Source organism: Lonchura striata, chromosome 7 (genome assembly GCF_046129695.1).
Source record: "Lonchura striata isolate bLonStr1 chromosome 7, bLonStr1.mat, whole genome shotgun sequence".
NCBI classification, from domain to species: Eukaryota; Metazoa; Chordata; class Aves; order Passeriformes; family Estrildidae; genus Lonchura; species Lonchura striata.
The window spans coordinates 15986135-16013168 of record NC_134609.1 but is presented as its reverse complement, the minus strand read 5'-3'; the positions used below and the strand labels follow the sequence as shown (position 1 = coordinate 16013168).

Here is a 27034-nt window from a genome sequence, read left to right as displayed (position 1 = left end):
ACTCCTGGCGTGCCTGAGGACACCTTAATTTTCTCTTCAGGGATCAGAACAGCATTTTTTTGTTATATGATTCACCAGGTCATCTACAGCTGACCTAAGAGAGGTTAATTTTTGGATCCTTATCACCAAAGTAGAATCTGGGGTGCAGAATCAGTGAAGAAACGGGCTAGTAGTGATTTCCACAGACCAACTATGTAATGGTCTGAAAAAACATGTGCTATTCACTCATGTTCCATTGCAGCTTTGCAGTGGCATTCTTTCTCAGGGCAAGATTGTCCTGGAGATGGAAAAATTTCTATACCAGATGTATGAAAACTTGAAGACCACTTTGATTAAGAAGCTTTTTCAGAATTTCCAAACAATTATGGTCAGATGTTAACATTTTTTAAGGATGTAAGAAAGCACTAATAAGTTCCTGATCCAGAGAAGTGCACAGATCCTTGAAAAGATAGGAACAACTCAGAAAAATTATTGTACTAGCACATATTTAAGCTTAACAGTAAATGAGAAGTGTTTGAAGAAATGTTTAATCATCATTAATGATATATTTTCAAACTAAAAATTAACAGATAAATGTAATGTAATTATAAGTAAATAAAAAAACATTCAAAAAACCATTGTCTACCCACCATCTGTTTCTACATTAGGAAAATGTAGGAATATTGAAAAAATGAGAGATATTAGAAAAATAGCAAACATCAGAGATTTTTGACACATATGTATGTTGACATCATAAGATAGAACATGTGTGACCACAGCCTTGCTAAGGGTGTGCTCACTGGCAGTCTCAGCTCAGATTTCAGTAACAGACATGTGCTCAAGGAAAATTATCTGACTCTCTATTCTTTTCATCACAGTGAGAAATGAGATGGTGAGAACTGTACCTGTTTAAAAATCCTTAAGAGTATACATCAAAAATGCACATTTTCAGGTGGAGTTAAGTTAAAGTCAAGCTTTCTCTGCAAAGATGTTTTCCTACAAAAATATTCCTTTGCGGTCTTTACCCTCTGTAGTTAAACTACATTATTTAAGGTCTAACCTAGCCTGGAGCTATGTAAAAGAGTCAAGAGGGTTCCATTATCTTTTGCTTAACCTATTTCTGTAGACCCCTTTTGTCAGGTTGCTGGTTTTCTGTAAGCCCCACATAATGGTTTTAAGAGACAAGCGACATTCACCTTGCATTTCTCATTGCTAACAGTGTCTACTCCTGCTGTAGCTCCAGCTGCATCATTTGATTTAGCAATTTCTGGCAGCTTTGACAAATTAAGGAGCCTGTGTGGCAAAGTGATTGTTGTGGGAGGCAAGCAAGGCCCTTCCTTTCCCAGTGACTGCTTGGTACAGGAGCAGCTAATGAACATTGTGCTACTCTACAGCCCTTCCTTTTCCCATATTTTTCATGGTTCAGCCCTTAGTATTTTAACTTTTTGGGTAAATTAGAGTCTTCTAAACTCTCGCCCTTCTTTTGTCACCCCACTCACCTATATCCCCTCTCTGGCACCTCCACTCTCTACCAGCTGCTTAGCACCCCTTTGCTTCCCAGACTGCTTTTCCTGTTCAGTCTGTCTCCAGCAACCACCTCCCTCTAATGCATTAACTGAAGCAAACAAAGAACATTTGCTGTTCAGCATACTGACAGGAGTCAATAAGCTGGGCTGTTACACATTTCATCTTCTCTATCTGGATACATTTTGGATGGAGGGAAAGTTTTATCAGATGTTTGCATAATGCCCAGTCCTGTGACACTGCTCTATGATTAGAAGCCTCAAAGTACTTCTGCAAAAAAATAGATGATTAATATTGCTTTTATTTGGTATCATAGAGAAATCCCTCCTTAAAAGTATAAAAGTGGTTACACATTATCAAAATAAAACATCCAGATTTATTCAGGAATAATATGGATAAAAAACTGGAAAAAGTATGAAGCACTTAGTACAATCTGTCTTAATGTACTTCTTGTCGTAGTACTATGGCAACAATTAAAAGTCAGGTTGGATTTTGGTTTTGTTTTGGGATTTTTTTTTTAGGTATTTGTTTATTTACTGATTCTGGTACAATTCCCTAAATGAACTTTTAGGTAAGCAGTTATTTTTTTAACCATTTGTAACAATGCTGGACAGATATTGACTGTATGGCATCAGAGAAGCAGAATGTGTACCCTGTTTGTGAAGACGTGCATAATCTGTAAGATTACTTACTCACACAATGAATATTTCCATGGATTCATCAGCCATTCTTTTCAGAAAAACATAAACTTTGTTTTTGTCTAGAGACTGGACAGACACATATTTAAACAGAAAAAAGCTGACAATATAGAGTAATAGCCTTAAGATGCTCAAGAGAGTTATTTTTATTTAGGAACATAGGGTTGCAGAAAACCTCTTGGGTTGTTTTTAAACAAGTCAAAGTCATAATCATATGATTCTTGATAAAAAGATTGCTGAAATCAAAACAAGCTGTTCTTTTTGAGTTAAATAGCTAACTTGGGGTGCAGAATGGGACAGCTGTTGACTAGAGAAAATAGATTAGATTAGAAATAGTGTTTGCATCCCAAGAGCTGCACAGAATTTAAGTCTTTATTTTCCATGTATTTAAGAACAATTTAGAATTTAGCTGTCTGCCAGAATGCTGCTGGCTGTAGTGCCTGCCATGATTGCTAGTGGGAAAATATGGGGAAGCAAAAGAGGCTGAAAAAGTGTCTTGTTTTTTCCAAACAGGAAAAACCCCAAAAAAGAGTACCTCCTTTTGTCCTCACTAGACCAGTCAATAGAGCTGTTCTCATATCAAATACCATGTCCCATTTAAATGTGCTCTGCTGTAAAAGTTAAGGTAGCTAGCCACCTTCTGGGAAGGGCTCTGGTCAGTGGTCAGATATGGTCATCCTTGATCCGTCAAGACACATAAAAGAAATGAACTCTTTCAAAACCTGTAAAATATTTAATCTTATGCTCCACTACGCCATAGAACATACATATTTTTGTTAGCTAGCTTTTTCCTCCTTCTCCCTTCTTTCTTTAATACTCATACCACACCCTTTTTGGTTTTTTCTTTTATTGATAGTTCTTTAGTTTGTTCATTTTTCATTTCATTGAAGATGCAGCAGTCAAAGAGAAAAGAAAGCAAGAGAGTATTAAAACAAGAGATCAACATGAATGTAACAAGTGCCTAGAAATAATAATTGGCACAATCTGAAGAACAAGAACGAAGATCTGTCCTAAAGCTATGTGAACAGGGTAAATACAAGAAGCTATTAAACTGCCCTAGAGTTAGGTGCATAGGTTAAATGTAGTAAATATATGCAATTCTGTTACCTTTCACGCATTAATGAATCTTCTCCAGCTATGCTTAAGCTGCTTTATATTTGTTCTTCATAAAATTCATCTGCACGAATGTTCTTAAAGTGACCTTGAAATCTGTATGTGTTGTTGTTCACCAGAGAAGTACAGTTTAAATTCATTGGTGTGTATGAACCTGTTCTGGAAGCGTGTCCTGGCATGCTGGGCACAGAGACTGTCACAGGTTTCTCAGGCCTCTCCCACCCCATTTTCATGGTAAAGACAGCAAGTGGTACATACAGTTTATCTATTTGGATGTATCTCACATCCAAATAGATAAACTGTATGTCCACAAAAAAAAAAAAAATCTAGATAAGTCTCTTTCTCATTTTTCTGAGATGTACATCTCTGCATTATGGAACAGGTAAAAGTGTTGGAGTCTGTGCTTATTTATGCTGGTAATAGATATTTGGACCAGTTCCCAGTTCTGTTGGGATAAACTGCACAGAATCCTTCCATGCAGTTGTGAAAGAAATTGCAAAGACGTCTAAACACACAGAACTATTATTATTTTGTATAATCAGGATAGGGTGAAGAATAAGAAAGCAGTAGAGTGGGATGCCCACTATGTTCTGTGTTCTCCTGCTGTGGGACAACTGTGATACAAACACCACTCTCTGCCTGTTCCTCTGGCTGAAGCTGTATCCCTCTGCAAATGGAGCATTTTCAAAAAGCATCCAAACTGTCAGGCACTGTAGGGGATATTTCTTGAGATGAGGGAGTTGCCAGCACTGTATATGGAGCAGGTGAGCAAGGTAGGAAAAGTGCCACCCCTGGTCCCCAGGCAGGCCACAGTGACTGTACCTGCTGCTCCTCTGTCCTTTGTCACATCGTTGTGATATCATTATTGAATGAATTACTCCAAAGAAGGAAACCTTTAGGGTGGCAGGAGAGGTAGGCAGAGGGAGCAGTGAACACTTTGCTGGCCGTGAGCTGTTTAAAAGGTCAGTGGCTCCTGTTGCTGTGCTGGCAGGTTGCTAAGCTGCTGTGGATTTTTGTGCTCCTTTTCCTGGCAAAAGGGACCTTATGATGAGGTTCAAGGTTATGGTAGTGCCTTTTTAGTAACCTCACCCCCTCCTTTCTGCTTGCTGAAAGACTGAGTAAGGGAGGTGCTCTCAGGAGCACTTGCCTTCTTTCTAGGCTTCTCAAAAACAGCTGCTGAAGTAACTAATAGGGTTTTTTTTATCCTGCCAAATTAAACCTAATGTTTTAACTTGGGGGAATAGAGTCACTGTTTAGTAAGCTGCCAGGGCACATTGGGTAACTGAGGCTTTCTAAGGGATCAGCAGAATTTGTACCATCTTTACCTCACTTGCATCTTCTTTGAACTCACAGCAAAGCACATTTACTTAGTGCTTGGGTGAAAATTATCTAGCAAAGTATAGAGCTGTTTCATGAGATTATATTTTAACCCTGCTTTCCTTCATCTGTCTCAAGCAGCAGGAACTTTCACGTACATCTGAGATATGTTATAATAGCAGTCAATGCTGCCAGGCCTTACAGTGGAACAAATATTAAAAAAATAGTCTTATCTTATACCAGAAAGGTTAAGAAAAAGATGCAACATTGAGAGTAAACTGGCATTTGGGAAGGGGGAGGACATGATTGCACAGATAAAGTGTGCTTTCTTGCTGTTCAGCTTCATTTGCAGAGTCCACAATCTGTACTATCTACCATACAGATAAGTAGAAAACAGCACCAGGGTGTAAGCAAATGAAGTTTCCTACCCTCTGAATAAAATTCTCAGGTTGACATAATAAGTGCTTTTAGACATGTGCAGCAACAAGAAAGGTAATTATTTAACTTGCCTATTCGTTCAGTGTCTGTCAAAGGCACAGCACTCCTTGAAGCAAGTCAAGGAGTCAAGGAGATGAGGTTTGCACTAATCTGCTGTAAGGAGGCTGGGTGGCCTTTTCCTGTTGGCCAGGCATTTTTTATACTATGGTTGTTTTCAGTTGCTTGTAACCTCATTAAATGTTTGCTGCCAGGGTTCTGGGAAAATAACAGCAAGTAACTATGTAACGAAACACCTAATCTATGTTTACTTAGCCTGATATGTCATCAAATTTTTCCCAAGTACGTTAATGTACAGCTAAAAATGTAAACTCAACCTGAGCTGAAGCTTGCCTGGGAAGTTGGGCCAGAGATCTAGGCTGAGGTCATGCCACCCAGCTACTACTGTCTGTGCATTAAAGTTAATGTATGTAGAGATCGTTGACTCCTCTGAAAATTTTTGTATATATTTCTGCTTATTGAAGGGTTATTGTTATCCATTCTGGCATTCCTGGAAGTTTCTCCTCCACCCTAAATAATCAAAACTTGAAAAAGAAAACCAAACCAACCAACAAACCAACCAAACAAAAAAAAACCCAAAACAAAAACCCACAAAAAACCCCAAAACAACAACAACAACAAAAACCCCTAGAAAAACCCAAAACAAAAAAACAAAACCTTCATTCCTGTAGAATGGGCACTGAAAGATACTGCTCAGACCCAAAATAAGAAGCTTCTCCTTGCCAAGACTCTGCAGAAGTTCTCAGGATCCCTCTGTGATGGATCATGTGCTTATGCAAACTCCACCTAACTATATTACTTGTGATTGCCAGGAAACTCTTGAGCTAAATACCTTAAACTTTATGAGTACCCTGTTAATTCATGGATTCTTATGGGCTATTCAGTCTTCCAGGCATTTGAACATAACTTACTGAACTTGCAATAATGCAGTGTATCTACCTCAAGTCCCTCAGTGTTAGATGCAAAATGTGGTGGCCACATGGTACAAAGCAATGGTACTGGCTCTGCTTGTTCAAGTGAATTTGGCAGGATAAATTCATGGTAGATTTCATTGAAAAATCAGGATATAATCTATTTGTGACAACACTACCAAAGATTTTGTTTTCCAAAAAAAGTCTTTTGGTCCTCTTGTACAGTGCTATTACAGGATATTATTTACAGTCTAGTAGGAATTCAACTAAGCTTTCATCGTGTTGTGGTTTTTGTTTGTCATACCTGTTTTCTCCTATTTTGCTCACCTTTGAGTTTGGCAGTGTGTATATGTTTTCTTAAAATAATTATGGTTTTGGCTTTGAGCTGCAACTCTGGATATTTCAAGGAGGTCACTGATGAGCACTTCTCAAAGGTTCAGATGTGGTGGTGTATAGGGCTAGTTCTAGAGTGTCTTGCTGTTTTGGGTCAGGAAACTCTAGGCACTGCAGAGTCAAGCCTGGAGCATCACCTGAGCAGCTTCAAGGACAAGGATGCTCACTGTTAACCATGTAGCTGCTTTCTTGAACTGCCATTTGAAGTGGCCTTGCATACTTAGCATCTGCTGTAGCTAGGTGAGATAGAAGGTATTTAAACTTTCTCTTCAAGCAAAATGGAAAGACATCCCAGATATTCTGCTTATAAACCTTTTATCCATCCAGAGGCTAAGGGTTTGCTGGTGATGGCGGAAGTATGGACTGAAATTGAGCACTGACAGCCAGCGCTGCGTGTTCCTGCACTGAGAAAATCGGGGCACCCATCCCTCAGTCGAGCCCTGCCATTCAGTCACGGATGCAAAAGGACTGAGGGCTGTTGGTCCCCTTAGCAAAGACCATGACTCGGTTCCTCACCTAGGGTCCATCCAGTGGGCGTCACTGGCTCTCCTGCAGTGTCCTGCAGCACCCAGTGTGTGTTTAAAGAACATTTTGTGGCCTGGATGCAGACGCAGTTTTGATTGAAGTGGCTAGGAGAGAGAGACAGGCTAGCTCTGACCTTTGGTGAACTATCCATGCTCACAAAATTAAGTTGCTGTGTCCTGCTGATTACAGCTTTCATCTGGGGTTTAGCTTGTGAGAATACAGAGGTCATTTCATCATCAGATCTGTTCTGGTTGTGGAGTAAACATTCCCTTAGCGTACAAAGGTGAAAACCGTATTCTCTCAAAACAAAACTTTTGCACTAAATTGTGTACAAGGAAGAGTAGCTAGTTTGAGTAGAGATTGCAATTGAAAATACAGATCAGGCCAGGTTTGGCATGAGTGGGGAGCCTGCCGGAGGTGAATGAGTGACGGGCAGCAGTCAAGTGACTCGCACATCTATGCAGTGGCACGCAGCGGGGAAGAGAGTACCGTGTGCTAGGATGCAACTGCTGGACAAATCACCCAAATTATCATGAAAAGCACGATACCAGACACTGGCTCAAATTCTGATGGCCCTCTTGCTTCCAACAAATGTTCATGAGCTGCATGTGGAAGGAAGCGCTCCCTTTTCTATGGCAGGGAGGGCTGAGGCAGGATGCCGTGCCCAGCCCCAGCGTTCCAGCGTGTGCAGCATGTCTGACTGAGGCTGTTTCTCTCCGCAGATGGCCGCAGCCCCGTGCGCCCAGCAGCTCTGTGTGCCGAGCAGCCCCACGGGCCGGGCATGAGAGCCGGGGCCGGGCGCTGCCCCTGAGGCGAGGAGCGCAGCCCCGCCATGGCCCCGCGCCGCCGCTGAGGCGAGGACATGGACATGGCCCCGCGCCGCCGCTGAGGCGAGGACATGGACATGGACATGGCCCCGCGCCGCCGCTGAGGCGAGGAGCGCAGCCCCGCCATGGCCCCGCGCCGCCGCTGAGGCGAGGACATGGACATGGACATGGCTCCGCGCCGCCGCTGAGGCGAGGACATGGACATGGACATGGCCCCGCGCCGCCGCTGAGGCGAGGACATGGACATGGACATGGCCCCGCGCCGCCGCTGAGGCGAGGACATGGACATGGCTCCGCGCCGCCGCTGAGCGAGGAGCGCAGCCCCGCCATGGCCCCGCGCCGCCGGGCCCGCGCCGGCCCTCCCGACGGCGGCTGGGGCTGGATGATTGTTGCTGGCTGCTTCCTCGTCACCATCTGCACCAGGGCCGTGACGAGGTACAAGCACTGCTGCTTGTCTTGCTGGCCTCTTTGTGGCTTTTTTATTTTTTTCCACCTTGGGAAGAGGGTCTGTTATCTCCCCCGATGTCCTGCAGCTGAGCGGGTTATTCTGGTTAGGTACAGACTCTCTCCTGCTACTTTTTCCAAGGCTTCCTGAAACCCCTAAGGCTGCGGGGGCAACCAAGGGATTAGAGCCCTCTGGCTTTAGTCTCGCCTCCTCTGACAGCTGCTCCAGCTTTCAGCACCCCCTCCTTGATTTCTTACAGAACCAAGGCCTGGGGCAGGTAGAGCTATTTCAGCTTGGCTGGGGAGGGAGGAATCATGTAGGGTCTCTTTGGGTTCACTGTGTCCCTCTGACCCCACAGCCATGCTCACTTTTTGTCAGTCCCAGTGAATTTGTGTGACCCCTGAGTCAATGTGAAAATTATAATGTTCACAACCACAATTTTGATTTACCTGGGAGCTGGAGAGGACCTTCAAGTGGATACTTTTTTATACCTGAAGAGTGAGAACGGTGTTTCCCGTGAGGCAAATATTCCATGTTTCACAGACTGGTGTTTATGTTCTCTGTCCTAGGTGTATCTCCATTTTTTTTGTGGAGTTCCAGGCATACTTTGGGCAGGATTATGCCAGAACTGCTTGGATCCACTCCATTGTCGACTGTGCTACAATGCTTTGTGGTGTGTATTACCCTTTTAAGAGTAATGTGGCTACTTTTGCATCAGCTCCATCTGTTTTTAGCATGCTTACATGTTGGTGGAGTCAGCTGGAAAAGAGTGATACTGTGGGATCTCTGGGGTATGGTATATCCAAGCTGCTTCCCCCAGTACAGTTGTGCAAGGGAGTGTCTTCATACTAAAGAAAAGAAGCAGAACTTTGTTTTGTGAAGTGATCTAATTTTTCAGAAACGTACTTTTGTTTAGGTCTATTGGGACACCTCATGTTTGAGAGCTATTAAATGAGCAATTGTTTCTTTTGTCTTTTGATTGGAGTTTTATTTGAGATGTAGAACAGGATGTACATCTTGCCTTCAGATCAAGTCACAACCATCCTCCTTTTATCAAAAGTGTATATTTACAAATAGTCTTCTCTCTTAAAAGAAAATTTGCTATTATTAGAAATCATGTACATCAATGTAGCAGTTGTACTGAATTTCTCATGAGTTTACTTTAAAGCTGTACAGCTTGGTGAAAATCCATGCCCTAGTCCTGTAGAAGAGGTTAATCCATAATAATTGCTAGAAAGGCAGAGGGGCAGAGCTAGAATGAGATGCAACAACTCTCCTGTGACCAGTTATATCTCGGGTAAAAGAGAGAAATAAGGGTAACCTTGCCCTGGCATTGTAGGTAGTAGAAGGGGAGGGGGTTGGTGATGACATCCTATGCAGGGTGATCTGGAAGACATCGGTGTTGGGAGAAGCGCAGGAGAAGGGTAGCAGCCCTAGTGATTGTCCAAAAGATGTGAGACCTCTCCTGTTTGGGTCTAACCCAGAGCCCACAAGGCTAGGGAGTTGTGAGGAAGGACACATAAAGTTACTGAGGGCTGAAGTGCAAATTCCAGGTGGGGAAAAGTCTGAGTGTTGTAAGCATGGAGTAATGAACAGTGTGGGCTGTTCCTGTGGCCTGTCTTGACCCCTTGACACTGCAGACTGGCTGTGTTCCATAATGACTTTGAGCTACAGAAATGGCTGCTGAGAAAGCTCCTGTAAATCTCAGGTTTATCCTGACTTTCAGGAGAATTACTTTTAGAAGGTTTTTTCTTTATATTTGGTGCTCATGCCATTGTGACAGGGTTATGTTGGAAGACTACCCTGTAGCTGCACATACTATTTTCTCCTGCTTCCCCCTGCTTCCTTTTCTTTTTTAACTGTTGCAGTGAACTGTGTGTGAAGACCTGCCATTAACTACCTGCTTTATTTGTTTCTTTGAAGCCCCGCTTGGGAGTTTAATCAGTAATCATGTATCCTGCCAAGTTGGTATCATGCTAGGAGGGCTGCTTGCATCTACTGGACTAATTTTGAGCTCATTCGCCACCAGTCTGGAACACCTCTACTTATCATTAGGAGTCCTCACAGGTAGGAGGCATTCAGCCCCTTTGTTGCTGCCAGAACACAAGACAGGAATGCTAAAAACAATGGGTAATCTCTCCTCCATGTCATATTGACACTGCACTGGTCAAATGAAAATACTCAGACTTGATCCCATGATTGTAGACGAGAGGTTGTGCCAGCAAGAGCTTCAGCACTGACTGATCTAGTATCACACAAATGAAGCACCCTGCAAAAGCAACTCTTACCTTCTATTAGAGAGGACTGTCAATAAAGTTCTGAAGTTATGGGAGGTCAGGAAGGACTGCTGCAGTTAGTATACATGAAAAGGATTCCCTGTTTTGTCTGGGATTTGGGAGGAATTTGTTATAGCAGAAGTTCTAGATTTCCCTAATATATTTGCATATTTGGGAAAAAAGTTTAAACCAAAACATAAATGTAAGTAAGAGATAGAGGAGCTCTTTGTGAATACCAGGCACCTCAGCTGTATGCCTTACTTTTGTCTGCATTATATTCCAGTTGAACAGCAAAAAAAATTGCTGGTTGGTAGTCTTGCTGTAGCAGCTCCTCCATTTTTGCTCAGGTATGGTGAAAACAAATCTTTGCTCTGTCCTATCTGCCTGTGTTTGTTGTGCACAGAGGAACTTGAGAGGGGCCCACGGTCACACTGACATTCCTTCCTCATTAATACTGACCTGGTAGCCACGGTGATATAAGACCTTGTACTTGGTCCCCTGGAGTTTAGTAAGAAGTTGGTGGAATTACTGCAGTTCACATGCTGCCAACAGCTTATTTGTTTAAAAAAAAAAATCCTTATTTTAGTGCATGCTGCTCCTGTATTGCAATGTTAATCTGTGACAAAATGTGTTCATAACAAATAAAAAGGCTTCTTGTAACTCGAGGAACTGTGCTACAAACCATGTTAATACCTCTGAGGCTTCCTTAGTGGAGTTGCTGTGAATACCAAGGTGGAAAAGCAGTTATAACTTGTACATGGAGTGGTAAAGATCCAACTTCATTACAAGCAGTGAACTTTTAACCTGTGGGGACTGATTGGTAAAGGCTAGATGTGGTGCCCCCAACCCAGAGAGCAGATGAGACCACAACTAGTAAATGTCTAAATCCACAAAAGCAGCAGGACTTGAAACCAAAGAGTGAAGCAGAGGTGAGATTGGGGAGTATCAATAAGTAGCAGAGTTCCTTTTAAGAGGCATTAAAATGTTTTCAGCTCTAAACTTTCCACTTTTCAGAGGATATTTGCTGGCTTTTTTGAGACCTATTTCTCCCTGCCAACTCACTGAAAAATAAATGGTGTGTATGCCTAGTAAAGCATGATTTTCATAGCACTTGAGTGATGATGTCTAGCTCAGGGCTGCTCCACTGGCTCTGCTGCCTGTACAGGTCCAACCCCAGCTCTGTGTCCTGCTTGTCCCCTTGCCTCCTGAGGGGTGCCAGACTGGGCACTCGCTGCCCAGAGTCCCTCTAATCCTCTTATTCCATCCTGGCAGGTTTAGTGCCTGCCCCACAAAGTGTGGCCTTTGAGGAGGATATGGCAAGCCGGTTACAGCACTGGGGACTGTTTTATCCTCTATCAGCAAGTTCTGCCAAAGTCTCTGGGGACTGTTTTACCCTCAATGTAGGACATGTTCCAAAACCCTAGTCAGGAACTAATTTCTATTACTGATTCAGAAATACATATTTTATTGTTAGGGCAACCACTTGATGATTAAAACCTGCTCTCTGGTTCTGCAGCAGAGAACACAATCTTTTTCTCCATCCAAGAGATTAATCTGATTTGTTTACTCAACTGGATCTGGATTTCTCAGGCTTTCCTCCCCTCTTTACTTGTAGACAGGGATTTAAAATGGTCAGGACTCCAAGCAGCTGTTGCAAGGAGTTTGTTTAGTGGACCAAGAGAGATTTTTTGTAGAATATTAGTAACAGAGATAGGCTCTTTGTACTGTGTTTCAGAGACCTGAAAATTAATGGTCAGGGTTACAACAGACCCAAACACAAAGTGGTGCCTCGTCAGGACAGTGTGTCCAGTGCCACCACTGGTGCAGACCCTTGGGCAAGACCTCATCTTGTATGCAGGAGAGGCTGGCACACCAGTTCTCTCATGTTTAGTGATCATCATTGTTCTTGTTATGAACTGAACCCCATCGTTTCTGTCTGAGTCTTATTATTGTGGATTAATGGTCATCAGGTTTGTTAAGTCAGTGACCATGCCAGTGGAAGAAAGACATCATCCTAGTTTCTCATCACACTCAGACTGGGCTGCGTGATACGGAATCAGAAAAAGCTTTCTATTCATTTCTAGTAACGAAAATACATTGTGTGGTTTGTTTTAATATGTTCCATATATCATGTTTAGTATTAAGCCATCTGCACTTTGCTTTCTCTTCCAGGACTTGGGTTTGCACTTTGTTATTCTCCAGCCATTGCGATGGTGGGCAAATACTTCAACAAAAGGAAAGCGCTGGCGTATGGAATAGCCATGTCAGGAAGTGGAATTGGTACCTTCATCCTGGCCCCTGTGGTCCAGCTCTTAATTGAGCAGTTTTCCTGGCGAGGAGCTTTGCTCATCCTGGGAGGTTTTGTTTTAAACCTCTGTGTCTGTGGTGCCTTGATGCGGCCTATTTCTCTTAAGGAGGATTGTAAAACTGCTTCTGAGTTGCTTGAACAGAATTATGTCCCTGAAACAGAGAAACAAGACTTAAAGCGAATGTCCATCTGTTCACCTTTAATCAAATTATGGCCTCATGAATGTTTATGCTACTGTTCATGGAAGGAATATGACTTCTTGCTGATGCCAGGCTTCATGGTGCTGGCGGTGTCAATTTTATTTATGGCATATGGCTGCAGCCCTCTTTTTGTCTACCTAGTGCCTTATGCTTTGAATGTTGGAGTGAGTCATCACCAGGCTGCCTTCCTCATGTCCATACTGGGTGTCATAGACATCATTGGTAATATCACCTTTGGATGGCTCACAGACAGAAGGTAAGGGCTTCTGGCTGATCAAGTGTAAGCTTTAGCTGGTGGGAGGCTGGATACAAGCAAGGTATAAAATATATAAAAGTTAACATTATGTACTCTTTCTGTAGCATGTGTAACTTAAAAAACCCCAACAACACACTCTAACTTTCAGGAATGCTTGCTGTTTAATCTTTTGCCTCTTCTGAGTTTGTTCAATTCTGCTGGTTTAATATCTTTTTTCCTGAAAAATGAGGTGTTTGTATGTTTGATAGTGGAAATGTAGCCCGTTGCCCGAGATATGTTGAGTGTGATTCTCCATATCTATTTCCAAGGGGACTTCACCCTGCTTCCTCTGTCTTTCCATCTCTTTTGTGCTGCTGGGGAGGCACAGAAGTTATGGATGAGGGTCAAGGGTCTGGCCCAGTATTGTTAGGCACATGCTAGGAAGGACTAACTGAAAATTGTTATACATTTTCCAGTATATAAGAACTCACCATGCTTTGTGAACTCAGCTCATGCCAAATGTCAGTGTACAGCATCTGAGCATCAGTAGATACTGGCCAAATTAGCAAGGATTTGTATTCTAAAAGGATGCATTCTTTGCACTTACTTAGTTTGTGGGAAAAATAAATTACTGTTTTTGTGGAGCAGGAAGGAAGAGAATTGCCATCTCACTTAGCTCACATTAACTCACATTTAAGGGCTGACAGGAAAGGTGACAGCTAAGAGAGGTATACTGCAATATTGTATGCATAATACTGGGAACACCTTGCTGAGGTGGGATGTAAAGCCCAATGAAATACTGCTTTGAACATTGAAACTTCAGGGGAGAGCAAAATCCTGGCAGCAGCGTTCTGTCACTAGGAACATCCTGAAGAACACTGCAGGCAGCACAGCTGCTGCTGGCCTGATGTTTCTGCAGCTGTAGGTGGGCAACTTTCCCGACCTGGGCTCATCTGCTGAGTGAAGACTTGTGTAAGGCAATTGACTTAAATTTGAGCTATAGAAAAGAGAGAGAGACTGAAGCATGCCAGGGCATAGAAGCTAAAATGCTGGTTTCAGTGTTAATATTTTTCTTTTCTGTTTTGAAATTTGCAGGTGCCTGAAGAAACATAGGTACTTTTGCTACCTCTTTGCTGTGGGAATGGATGGCCTCTCTTGTCTTTTCCTGCCAGTTCTCCAAAGCTTCCCCTTGCTTGTGCCTTTCTCATTTACCTTTGGCTACTTTGATGGAGCCTATGTAACACTGATCCCTGTGGTGACAGCAGATGTAGTGGGAACTCCTTTGTTATCATCAGCACTGGGGGTTGTGTATTTTCTTCATGCCATACCATATCTAGTGAGCCCACCTGTGGCAGGTAAGTTTTGCCAAATGACTTTCCTATAGCCATATCAGTACTTCAGACTTACCTAGTTTTGTGATATAAGGGGAAGAAGGATAGCAAATGCACAGTGAATGTGAAGGCAGCCTCTGGGTAAAGGAATAACACACCTGGATGTCACTATTGGACACAAAATAAGTACACAGAAGCTTGGTAAGTTCAAGAGAGAAAAAGAGCCAATTTTATTTCTGACCTCACAATATATAGAATTCCAAAGTGACAGTGGATTGGAGGATGAAATTGCCAGTTCTCCAACCACACTGGTCAAACCAACAATCCATCAATTCTCTCCTCCCACAAAGAAGAATAAAAAACAATCATTATTTACATGAACAGTGCGTGAGAACTCCAGTAGAACTATGTAAACATCAGAAGGCATACAAAACTTTTAAAAGAACTTTAAAACTTTCAAAAGAGCTATAAAAGAAGACTTAACACTTTTGAAAATCAGGGCAACACCTGGACATTCATAACTCTTTAGATCTCCCATCCTGGTCTTAGTGGGAAAATTTCTACATATAGAGTGAGATGAAATTTAAAACACAAACCAGTATGAAATGGGCTTCTAAGAGTTGTTACATCACCACTTCATGTAGTTTAGAAAGTGTGCAAGTAGAAGGAGTAAAAGATTTCACAGTCAAATGACATGATTTTGTAAAATCTAAATCTCTCTAAAGAGAGTTTAATTCAAAGGTTGTTTTTTTTTTATGTGGTTTTTTTTTTTTTTCTTTTCTTTTTTCTCTACATTTCTTTGAACAGGTGGGTGAGTCAGTTCCACTCCTGTTTGGTCATAAACTCATCCCTGTAATATCTAACCATAATTTTTCCCATCCGTACCATTACAGTGAAGTGAGGATGAGAGATGTATCCTTATTATTCTTTAGAAAACACTTGACACAGTTTTTAATACTGTGGAAGGTCTGAGATCTTTTTCAAACAACCAAGTATATATATATCTTGCATATTTTGTCTGATGTTTACATCAATTTCCAATTAATTACTGCTCATGAAACTTTTAATTTTCCATAGCAAAAAATATTGCCAAATATAATTGTTTTGAGTGAAACATGGTCATAGCTTAACAAATGTTTCTGCATCTTACAAAGATCTTAGAGCTCTCTAAGCCCTCTAAAGAATGCCAGTTAAATCCGGGCAGTTGGATGATGTTTATTTAGTAGTGTGGTGATGACTGCTCTGCCTTTTCTTGTGGATTTGACCTCCAAACAAAAGGCAATAAAGATATTATTTTCCTGCTGAGAATAAATCCCTCTCTGTCCCAGGATGGAAAACTATAGTGATGGTGATGTAAATCTGTATTTTTGATTGTATATATAAGTGATAACTCCAGAAATTTATAACTGGGTAACAGGATTTGTAAATTATCCATGAGAATACTGGTGGACCTCTAAAAAAATTTTTTTTCCCCCTACAGGTTGGCTTGTGGACACAACTGGCAGCTATACTGCATCATTTCTCCTGTGTGGATTTTCTATGATATTTAGTTCAGCACTATTGTGCTTTGCAAGACTAGCAAAGAAAATCAAAAAAACACATTTGCCATCCTTCACTGGTAACACGGCCTTGAAACAGCACATCTGGACAAATGGAGCAATAGCTTATTCTGTCACAGCAGAATTAGACCAAAGGGATGTTGAATTTTTGGCTGTGGATACAAACAGCTTCAGCAACAGGTGACAGGGGCTGTTGAGTTTCAGTAGGGCACAGCCTGAGGCAGACATGGCACTCAGTGGTGTTACACTGTTGAAGACACTTTCCCTGTGAAACAAGACCTCTAATTAGATTCTTCTGTCATGTTTTAGGTGGCTTAAATCTAAATATGGCAACAGTAATGCCAAGTTAATGCAGCAATAGAAGAAAGCTAGACTGAAAATACAGTTTGTAGATACAAGTGTTCACAGATTTATTTGAAATACAATGTTGACTCCACAGGGATCTCTACAGGACCAAAACTGAACAATAACATTTACTTTTAAAAATATTATTAATGACACAAGCTTTTTCATTTTTTGGTCTAGTATGTTTCAATGGACTAATAACACACACCATGAAAAAATCTCTGCATTTATCAGTCTGCATGAAAGTCCTTGCAAATAAGTGTTTCAAATCCCAAAGTCATCTGTTTGTTTTGCTTTTGTTTTGTTTTTGTTTTTAGAAAATCTGGCAGGAAACTGATTTATGCTGAAAGTATCTCTGGAGCAGCTTTAATTTTTACAATGTGCCTGAACTTTGTACATACATTGCAATTTAATTTCAAATATGGTTTTAGATCTGCTTTCCCACACACTCTATATCAAGTTTTACTTTTTTTCTTTTTTCTTCTGGATACCTTTTAAACTTGAACTTCTAAACACTGACATTCTGGGTATGATCTTTCAGATGATCCTTGTCTTGGAGGGTGGAAAATGTGCTGTGGTGGCTCTGCTTATCTGAAGAGGAGTAAATTTGTGCCATGGGACCAGGCACGATGACAGACAAATGTGCTTTAACTGCATTCCTTGGAAGAAGCCCAAAGGCAGCCCGAGAGACCAGAGAGGCTCCTGTGTTTTCAAACACAGAGCCTCTTCCTCGTGTAAAATCAGCACCTATTAGAGAGCTTTAGAATTCATGGAACCAGACGGCTGAGAAATTGCCCACCCCACAGGCTGATCGTGGAGAGGATGCTGGCAGAATTGTTTCTGTGTATTGCAGTGCAAGTCTGTCTCTTTTCAGACACAGAAGCTGCTCTTCAGGTGGTGCCAATTGCTCATTTGTACCATCTGAAGAGCTGTTAGGTCACTTTTCCTTGATGGCCAGAACACAAGAGCTGTGACTTGCTGATAGTTTCCTGCTGCTTGTGTGAGGAATATACTCCAGCTGGCTGCTTCACCGGAGCTAGGGAGTGAATGTAGCTCTTGGGGTAACTTACTGATGTGATGGTCTAATAAATACTGTGATTTTCTATATTTACAGAGTGAAAACATTGTCAGCAATGGAAAACTTCACATTCTACAATACAAATAGTTTCAGTGTTTTAATGCTGTATCAAGCTGTATTCTGTTCATTAACAAATTGATCAGAGTCCAAGTAATTTTCACTTACATTGAACTAGTAGTTTCATTAGTCTGCAGTGTATTCAGTGGCTGCTCATGGTGTCCTTTTCCACCCTGTGCCTTGGAAGAGAAAGCAACATAGACTGATGTTCATCAATTGGATTTACACCAAGAGTACAGCCATAGGAGTATAATGTATTTATATGCACACACATATATATATGAATAGCATGTGTATCAAGTAGTTTTATTATCCAAGTGTATTTCAAATATAACAAAATAATTTGTGTTTAAATGAAGCCTTTCTCACTGTCCTGCTTCAGGAATGTAGTCAGAGCCAGTAGGATGATCTATGTGCACAGACCATAGAATAAGCAAGAGCAGTGCAAAATCTTCTTAAAGCCAATGACATAACTTTTCTTCAGCTCAGCATGAAAATTGAGTCTTGGTCCCCAGTTTAGTTTTTAACATATATTCGTAAAAAAAGCCAAATATTATCTTAATGTGTTAGGAAAGACATGCATATTTTGAAAAAAATTTAATTTGTTTTATTAATTAGTACTGATGAAAATAACGGTTTAGATCTTAATACAATATTTTAATATTTTAAAAAGTAGAGAATAGTGTGGTGAACCAAAAATATAATTTTTTAACAAGTTTTAAATTCCCACCGTAAATAAATTTACAAAAATATAATTACTTTGTTTACCACATCATAACATGTTACCTGTTGTTCATGTCGGAACTGCATATTGTAAAAGCCTGTTGGAATAATGCTATGTGCATTTTTATCATAGTAAATTACCCTGTGTAATACATTATTAGCATTTTTTATTATTTTAACATTTTTGTTCATAGGCTTTTCCCTTTATGGTTTTTAAGCAGTACTTAGTGTTTTAAATATCTTATTTAGCAGCAAACATTCAACTGGTTTTATCCACAGACCTTTTGTAGAAAATGGTAAAATTCTTTCAGGGCTTTCCAATACTGTTTCTGCTCTGACTTAAGTCAATGGAGAAAAGCTTATATACTGCAATAAAGACTTCTGTGTATAAAGCACACTGTGAAATATCAGCCCTGTCATGAATGCTCCCAATAAGAAGCGGAAGGAGAGAAGCATCGCAGGAGATGATCTGCAAGTGGAAGAAATGGGAATACAATCCAGGCCGGTGAAGCCTCAGGACTAACTTCTAGCTCCTGCCCCACAGAACCCAGGCTGAACAGATCACCTTCATCCTGCCATGTGAAATATTTCAGGCAATGCATTATAGAAATCTCTGGCTTACAATGGTTTTAAAGAATGATTTATGGTATCGGCAATATTTTTTTTCAGAGATCATAATATTCAGGCTGTCCTCCATGGAGGACATTTCCTGGCATGGCTTGGTAGGAAAATAAGTCAAGATACCCGAGCTAGCTGTGAACAATTTGCCAGATGAACACTGAATGTTTGAGGATTTAGAGGTCTTTTCCACCCTTAATGATCCTGTAATTCTATGTTCCCACCAGCCCCGATGGACACAAGCATTGATGGATATGAGCTCGGCTGGAGCACTGCACTGCTGAGCCTGTCCAGCTTCCCAGGACAGCGTGGTGGGACTTGGCTTGGGGTAACATCTGTCCAACACAGATTCTGCCTCAGATGGATCCCACCTGGGATTATGCTCTGTTCTGTGCAGTGGATAGAAGTTCAGTGTAAGTAAGTGAAACTGCTTACAGCTGCTGAAGTTATCCCATGTGTCTTCATTCCATGAGGTTTGAAATGGGGAAATAATAATTATTTTGAAATTATTTATATTCTAGTGATAATCTGGAACATTTGATAAATTGTGCCTTGGAAAGTTGTGTGAAAACATCATTGGAAAAGTCAAGCACCTTCTGCTGAAAAATGACTCTTTTTTCAGAAGAAGTATTCCTGAAACATTCCTGTCAGCTTGGATAATAATTTATCTCCTGAAAGATAAAGGCTGTGTTACTATATGATTAATATATTTTACATTGCCACACATTATTGCTTTGTAAAGTGTTACAAATTTATGTGAGAAGGAAGAGCTTGTTTAACTTAAACTGTAACACTACTTCATGGTCAGCATAGCAAATTGCTTAGTTTGCCTCAATAAATAATACTGTCTTAGTGATTATTCTGGTATACTTCAGTAAAATGTTCTATATACTTTAGAAGGTGCTTGTGAGTCATAAATTGATACTTCCTGAAGGGTTGTTGTCACTCATTTTTTCCCTACACTGCTAGCATTAGCTTCAGTAATGTATTCATACTTGGGTGTGAATTAACAGGTATGTTCAGCCTCTGTACAGCTCTAGTTTTGCCCAAAAAACCCACATACTTCTCCAAAATGTGTTTTATTTTCTCTACCTCCCAAAGCTCCAACTCAACCTGCTCCCCATGGCAGCATATCAGGCAATGCAGCAGCACCACCCAGTGGGAAATAACGTTTTTCCTCATTTACAAGACAGGCAAAATCCAGAAGGCTGGAGGATATCTGGGAGCATCCCCAGGCATCTGTGGTCCAGAGCAGTCCTGCAGAGTGCAAAGAAGGTGAACCACAACAAATACACTTTTTGCATTACTATGTCTCACAGTTTCTTCACTGTGCAGATCGAGCTACTATGACTCTTCATAAAAATTCCGGCTCTTATTTTTTTCTCCAAAATAATTTATAGCTTATCCTTATTTCTCCAAGGTTCTTTTCTCAGGAGATGTTCTGGTGGCAGTGTAGAGGGGAGAATGGATGTGTCACCATGGCTTGCACCACCTCTTCCTCAAATTCTTCTCTGCTGCCCTCCACTCTCTAGGCCCTCCATGGAGTTTAGATAGCAATGATGCTGAGCTTAGAAGCCCTCAAGATTTGCTTTTGCTCATGTTATGAAAGATTCTCTGAAGGAGAGCTAAGAAGAAGGAGGTTTATTGTTATTTTTTTGATCTGGCATTGGTGTTTTGCACTCCTTCATAGCTTGTCATCCTGTCTGTACAGGGGTGCTGTTGGTGGTGGCGGGAATGCTCCAGGATGGCTAGAAACTAAAGTGCACATCCTTCTTGATGGGCTCTGTTGCCAGTTTGCTGTCACTATTTAGAACAGAATACTACAAAAAATATCAAAATTTACTTGGACAGTTGCAGACTTTGGGCATTTCAGCACTTTCTTCCAATCATGTATACCCTATAGGCACCTGTGGAGGCCCAAAATCCTACCACTGAAGCAACAGCACGTTAACTGAGGAAGAGCAGAAACAAGCTAGGAGAAACACAAGCCTCCCTCCCATGGGCCTTCACATGCATATGTTAATATTTCTAGTTTCATTGGTTCTCCCAATTCCACCCCCATTCAGCCCCTGTTCACATATGTGTACATGCACTAGAATCATCTCCCCTTTCTCAATCCCTGTTGGCCCCAATTTGCTGCAGCATTCTGCCCCTGTTATCCCATTGGTCCCCCTTGTTTGCTGCTCCTCCCCTGCACCACTTTTCCCTGTTCCCATTGGTCCTTGGCCTCAGATCCACCCCTTTTTTCTCATAATTAACCCTGTGCCCTCCACCCTGTTCTTTGTCTTGGGAGCAATAAATAGCCTTTGGAACTCCAAAGACAGATCTGTCCTTTGCCTTTCTTCATTAGCTTTTTTGCAAGTGTGCTCCAGACCCCAAAAGCGCAGGCTGGTCTCTGGGACTTGTTGAAGTGCTGCTTCAGGCATCCACCCCTCTTTCCACATGCCCCTTATGTTCCCCTGCCCTGCTCTGTGGTGGTCACCCAAATGTGCTCTGGTTGTACTCTCCCCTCCATGTTCAGTTTAGGTAATTTCTTGTGTGTGTTTGCTATCCCTGGCTTTTTTGACTAGAATGGCCACAACCATCTCTTGGGCATCTCAAGGAGTGTCCTTCCTTCCTCTCCAGATGTTTGCTGCTGTGGTTCCTGATAGGGTATTTTGGGAAAACTAGACAAATGCTGTTTTGTGCACAGTTTAATTCTTTGGTGTAATGCCCCTGGAGCCAGATTTGCTGAGAGCTCAGAGAAATGAATGGGGCTGTCTCCTCAGCCTTTCATATCCTATCAAAACCCTATCCTTCTTACTTTTTTGAATGGCTATTTCTCTTTATTTAATCTACTAACATGAAGGCTGGTCATCAGAGAGATACCCAGAAGCAACAGTTTATAGATTCAACAGACTTTAATAACTCACAACAATAATACACATTTTGTAAACTTTCCGGTGGACTAGCTAAAAAGTATTTTTCATAATTAAACAGCACACGAGGTAGTAAACTGAACAAGCCTTCAACAGGAGTTTATTCTACATAAGACATTTTTGATACACTTAAAAAAGCTTAAAAATCTATTTGTGTATAAGCATGCCCTTAAAGGATAGAGAAAAACACAACAATATGATTCCCTTATCTTTTTCTAAGAAGGTAGTATCTGATTTCAGCATAGAAGTTCTACAGACCATCACTTAAATACAATATTTATACCCATGTTAGCATTGAAGACTAAGTTAGATGAGCTATAAATATATAGCTATCCAAGCATGCTCTGTTAGTCAATGCACAAATCAATAATTGTCTGCAGTTTCTATATTATCAAAAGAAAAACAAACAACAAAAAAAGTTTTGATGGTGTTGAAACCTCCTTGGTTTGGGGTACACAATTTTTTGGTACACAGGATTTTTGTGAGCTTTAGCTTGAGATGGAAAGTTGTAGATCAGCTAATGTATTCAGATATTCTTCATTGTTGGGATCCAAAGCAATGGCTTTCTCATAGCATTCAATTGCTTCTTGTTTCTTACCATTTAGGTTATGAACAAGTCCAAGTGTACCAATATCGGTGGCATCTCCTAAACCGCTCTCAATTTTCTGTTTCAATAATGTCTCCACAGCTTCACTGCACTTTTCTCTTGCATAGGAACCTGCTTCAATTTTCAGACATTCTATGTAATATTTAATGGCTTTTGATTCTGACTTCATGTGAAACTGCTGAAAATGGGCATAATTCAAGTAGATTTCTTGTTTTTCTTCACATGCCATATCATTTTTCTGAAGCACTTTCTGATATATCTCTTCTGCTTCTTCATACCTCTTGCTTATTGCATATGCTTTTGCTAGGTCATTATAAGCATAAAAAAATACTGGCTTTTTGTCAATCACTGTTTTAAGATGAAAAATGGCAAGCTGCATAAAATTTGCCATTTCCTCTTGAGGTGAGTGTCTTGTCTTTTTCAATTGAAGTGCCTTGAATTTGTAGCAGAGTCCTAGTTGGTGATGCAGAACGACAGAGTTTGGTGTCAGTGCTAGGGCCTTCTTCAAAATCTCCACTGCCTTGTCCACTTCTCCTTTCTTTCTGTAGAAATTAGCAGCATGTCGCAGGAAAACAGGAAAGTCAGGGGTTTTCTGCAGTCCTTCTTGAATGTACCTCTCCCCTTTATGACCTTGATGTAATCGCTGAAGTTCTAATGCAAGTAATGCCGCTAAAGTAGTGTCCTGTGGATTCAGTTCCACTGCCTTCCTCAGGGCAATGAGGCATGGTGTTAGCTCTCCACCAAACCACTGAGAGTCACCTTCCAAGCGATACATGGCTGTTGCATAGCCAGCATTAAAATCTGGGTTATCGGGCTCACTCTCCATAGCTTGCTCAAAGCAATTCTTTGCCCTCGCAAAGTAATTCCTCCCAAAACGCAATAATGCCCATCCTTGCTCAGCGTAGATCTCTGGAAGCTGCATCTTCCCATGAGCAGTACTTGAAAGCTTCTTGCAGCTGTTTTCCACTTTGCTTACGTAAGTTTGAGCTTCTTCATATCTCTGCATGTGGTAATAGATCCAGGCATAGTTCCCCCAGGTAACAAGACTTCTCCTGGCAATTTCATCCGGATGACGTTTTTGAATAGCTTCTTCAGCTTTTTTGAGGTTTTCCAGGGCTTTCTCATTTGAATTCTTTAGGTGATTTACATAGGAGAGCATATTATAATCTTTAATCTCATATTCTGACAAAAACTTGATATGATTAAGTATGGTTTCCTCTAGGGCCTCAAGACTTACATGCTTCTTCAGCAAAGCCCACGTAAAATGACATTCTAACTGCAACAGGGAAGTCTTCAAGGAATCCTTGGAAATGGTACTAGAAGAAATCAAAGAAAAAGTTATTTACACCCCATTTACCTTTTGCTAATCTTATTTTTAAACCAGGCATGATGTACTTTAAAGGCAGGCAATACTTCACTTGGTGCCCCACACTACAAGCCAAAGCTGTAGGGAGCCCTAGGTCCAAAGTGCTGAATAGTGATTTTAGTAATTCTTCTTGCCAGTGTATGATGGCACCTCTTACACAGAAACAGATGTTGCTGTGGATGTTAAAATGGAAGGTTGGTCTCTGTAGTACAGGTGGCACACCCTTGGGCCTCAGGAACATATTTCCTGTGCTGGGAACAAATTGCTGAAGCTTATCCGAAAAATTTAATCACATAAGATTCCCTTAAACTATAAATAATGTGATTTAGTCCATTTCCTAAACCTTTGTACATGCTGTGGTTTGTATTATGAATTTAATTTTGAATTTCCTGCATTTTTAAATCCTTGTACGATCATAGCACCATTCTTATGTAATGGTTATACTGATTATATGGTTAATATATCCAGGAATTGGGTCCCAGATCTCACCAGCCTCTCCCATTGCTGGCACTTGGATGCACAGCCCATGAGTATGCAACCCCATTCCACTTGCTGGTGCAAAACACTCACTCACTCACTAACCCCTGTGGCTTCTCAGATGCTGGCTCTGGATGTCTAGTGGCAGATTAAGGAGCATCTCTCTGTCCCCAGGTGCCTCATCCCTAGACACACACACTCACACACCCTTATTAACCAGACCCTGGTGACATTCTACTGATCCTTAATACTCCTGTATCCCTGGTGTAGTTTAAGCCCAGTTGGCAGCCAAGCATGATGCTACTCCTCACTCATCTCCTGTCCCTCACTGGTGGAACAGGGAGGAGAATCAAAAGTAAAAATTGTAGGTTAAGATCAGAATTTAATAAATCTTAATAACTGAAACAAACTAAAATATAGTAATAGTAAATATTAATAATTATGATAAAAGGAAAAAATAAAACTCAAAATCAAGGGGTGCACAGTACAATTGCTCACTACCTGCTGCCAGACTCTGTCCCTGCACACCAATCAGCCCCCTTCCAGGTGACTCCTTCAGTTTATATACTGGGCATGATATTCTCTAGTGTGGGATATCCCTTTGGCCAGTTCAGATCACTTGCCCCAGGTGTGCCCTCTCCAGCTTTTTTTTGTGCACCTCCTCACTGGCAAAGCATGAGACACAAAAAAGTCCTTGAGTAGGATAAATACAACTACAAACAAATTGTGAGTGTGTTATACATGTAATTGGCATAATGAAACCAAAACCAGCTACTGAGAAGAAATTAACTCTCTACCAGATGAAATCAGGACAATCCCTCTCCATCATTCAGCAGCTTTTTCTTCCCAAATGGGGCCTGGGAGCCAGCAGGGCAGGGTGTTACTTGGTTTTCCCTTGCTGCCATTGCCTACCTGTGTGGGTGCACAGACTGGCCTTTTTCACACAATCAAGGGGGCATTTTTACAACACAGACATTACATTTTAGTCCACACTGTGCTTTCCCTTAATTAAAGAAGGATTGACAAACAATTCTATGACTGAGGCTTCTCAGTCAAATCTTCCTGAGAAACACTTCCTTGCTGTCCCTCCTGTAACTCCTAACAGGTCTAACACCCTGTGGGGCACATGTGCTGCTGCTCAACTGCACAATCAAATCTCTTGGGTAAAAAAGGGACTGAGTGGAAAGACTGCAAAATTATGAGAAAGCAAATCAAGAAGGAATCACAAACACAGGTTTGAGAGACAGATGATACCTCTTTGGCTGCACCTGCTGCATCCTGGATTTCATCCCCACACTGCACACACAAACTTTTTCTGACTTTCTGTTCTACTCACAGAGACTGAACCTCATTAGAGAAACAATAACGACAACATTCAAGAGCATCCTTATTTTATTTTGATTCTTCTCTAAATATTCTGTGAAATATTTTCCATTGTTTAGATGCTCAAAGTCCCTCACTGCTTACATTTATGTAAATAATAAGCATTATCTTCCTGTGGCATAAAGGAAAAAAATACATCTTTCAGAGACTGGATTGCTTTCTTACCTCATGGCTTTCCTTCTCTGCTCACTTGTCTCCAGATCGCCCCAAGCCAAAGGAGTGCTGCCCCCCGTTGTTATGCCTTCCCTTTTATTTGGTCCCACCCTCATGGGATCTGTGATGAAATCACTGAGAAAAAGAAACTGAAACTTCGCTTTTCTCTTGGTTTGCCAAAACAGAATGGTCAGTCTGCCGGTGGGGAATTGAAACTGAGTTCCTAAGCTGCTCTGTTTCAGCCTGGCTCTGTGCCATGCATTACTTAGTGTTGCGGAGAATGTGGGAACAGCTCCTAATGCTCCCAGCGTTTGCTATATTCAAAGGCAGAGACATCCATGATAAAGCGAATATTTCAGGCTAATGGGGGCTGTCCTGGTTATCATGCACAGGATAGGGAAGGGTCATTTGCCCCTCGTGTCTCTGCTGATGCATCTTTGCACAATTCTGTGCCGTGCTGTAGGCTCCTGTTTTATTGGTGTTGTGTCACCCACATTACACACACACACAAACAACCCTTATCTCCCTCTGCACTCCTTCATCCTATGCCTCACACCACGAGGTCTCTGCTGCTGTACCAGGCCTGTGTTTTTCTGCACTATGCCATTGTCTAAGAGTACTAAGTATCCTATCTACAGGAAATGTTTGCTGCTGCTCTCTACATAAACCCATGACTATCCTTGCACAAATCACACTAGAAACTGCTGTCACAGGTGTGCCAAGCAAAACAAAACTGAAGACAGGTCAGCACAAGGTCAAACTGAGCAGACCTTGGTCCCCAGGCCATGCAAAGCCAGTGCAAAGCTTACAGCCTGATGCTGCTACAGGCTACACACATGGCAACAGAGATGGGAACAGCCTGGGGACTAGAGGATCTATGAACAACTCATTGATGCTTAGTTTAAAAAAAATAAAAATGCAGACCTGGCTCTGTAAACTTGACTTTGGGAGTAACAAAGAGAACCAACAAATAGATTGTAACATAAATAAATGGCACTATATGTAGTAAATTCAGATGTAACCTGAAGCTGCAGACCAGGGGAAAAAAAGAAAGGTCTTACCAAACTTATAAAAATGACTCAGACTAGACCTGGTGAGAGGAAGGAGAAACTACAAGCCGCAGCATGATGGCAAAGGTGAAGTACCTGGTAACTGTTCTTAACCCAGTCTTAT

General features: G+C 41.4%; 2 protein-coding genes across 4 annotated transcripts; one reads left to right on the top strand and one right to left on the bottom strand.

The window, feature by feature from the left end:
- Window positions 1-8003: 8003 nt before the first annotated feature.
- Window positions 8004-19890, top strand: SLC16A12 (solute carrier family 16 member 12). 3 transcript variants are annotated; one of them, XM_021539408.2, is made up of 7 exons: window positions 8004-8217; window positions 8797-8900; window positions 10151-10294; window positions 12676-13267; window positions 14342-14601; window positions 16058-16316; window positions 17023-19890. In XM_021539408.2, exons 1-7 carry the CDS (start codon window positions 8111-8113, stop codon window positions 17024-17026), a joined length of 1470 nt encoding a protein of 489 aa, XP_021395083.1. In that variant the 5' UTR covers window positions 8004-8110; the 3' UTR covers window positions 17027-19890. The 3 variants fall into 3 exon arrangements, 1 of the variants encoding a protein (XP_021395083.1); XR_013340262.1 differs by having other exon boundaries at window positions 8006-8217; window positions 16058-19370; window positions 19479-19890; XR_013340261.1 differs by having other exon boundaries at window positions 8006-8217; window positions 16058-19374; window positions 19479-19890.
- Window positions 19891-22336: 2446 nt separating this feature from the next.
- Window positions 22337-26987, bottom strand: IFIT5 (interferon induced protein with tetratricopeptide repeats 5). Its single transcript, XM_021539893.3, has 3 exons — window positions 26976-26987; window positions 25874-26028; window positions 22337-23798 (listed from the first exon to the last, which is right to left on the bottom strand). Exons 1-3 carry the CDS (start codon window positions 26985-26987, stop codon window positions 22364-22366), a joined length of 1602 nt encoding a protein of 533 aa, XP_021395568.2. The 3' UTR covers window positions 22337-22363.
- Window positions 26988-27034: the final 47 nt, after the last annotated feature.

Coding starts and splice junctions, on each gene's coding strand:
- IFIT5 (XM_021539893.3), bottom strand. Junction 23,799..25,873: donor CAGAGAAGGAAAGCCATGAG/GTAAGAAAGCAA, acceptor GATTTCTTCTAG/TACCATTTCCAAGGATTCCT.
- SLC16A12 (XM_021539408.2), top strand. CDS start 8,111: ATGGCCCCGCGCCGCCGGGCCCGCGCCGGCCCTCCCGACGGCGGCTGG. Junction 8,901..10,150: donor CTGTGCTACAATGCTTTGTG/GTGTGTATTACC, acceptor GTTTCTTTGAAG/CCCCGCTTGGGAGTTTAATC. Junction 14,602..16,057: donor AGTGAGCCCACCTGTGGCAG/GTAAGTTTTGCC, acceptor TTCCCCCTACAG/GTTGGCTTGTGGACACAACT.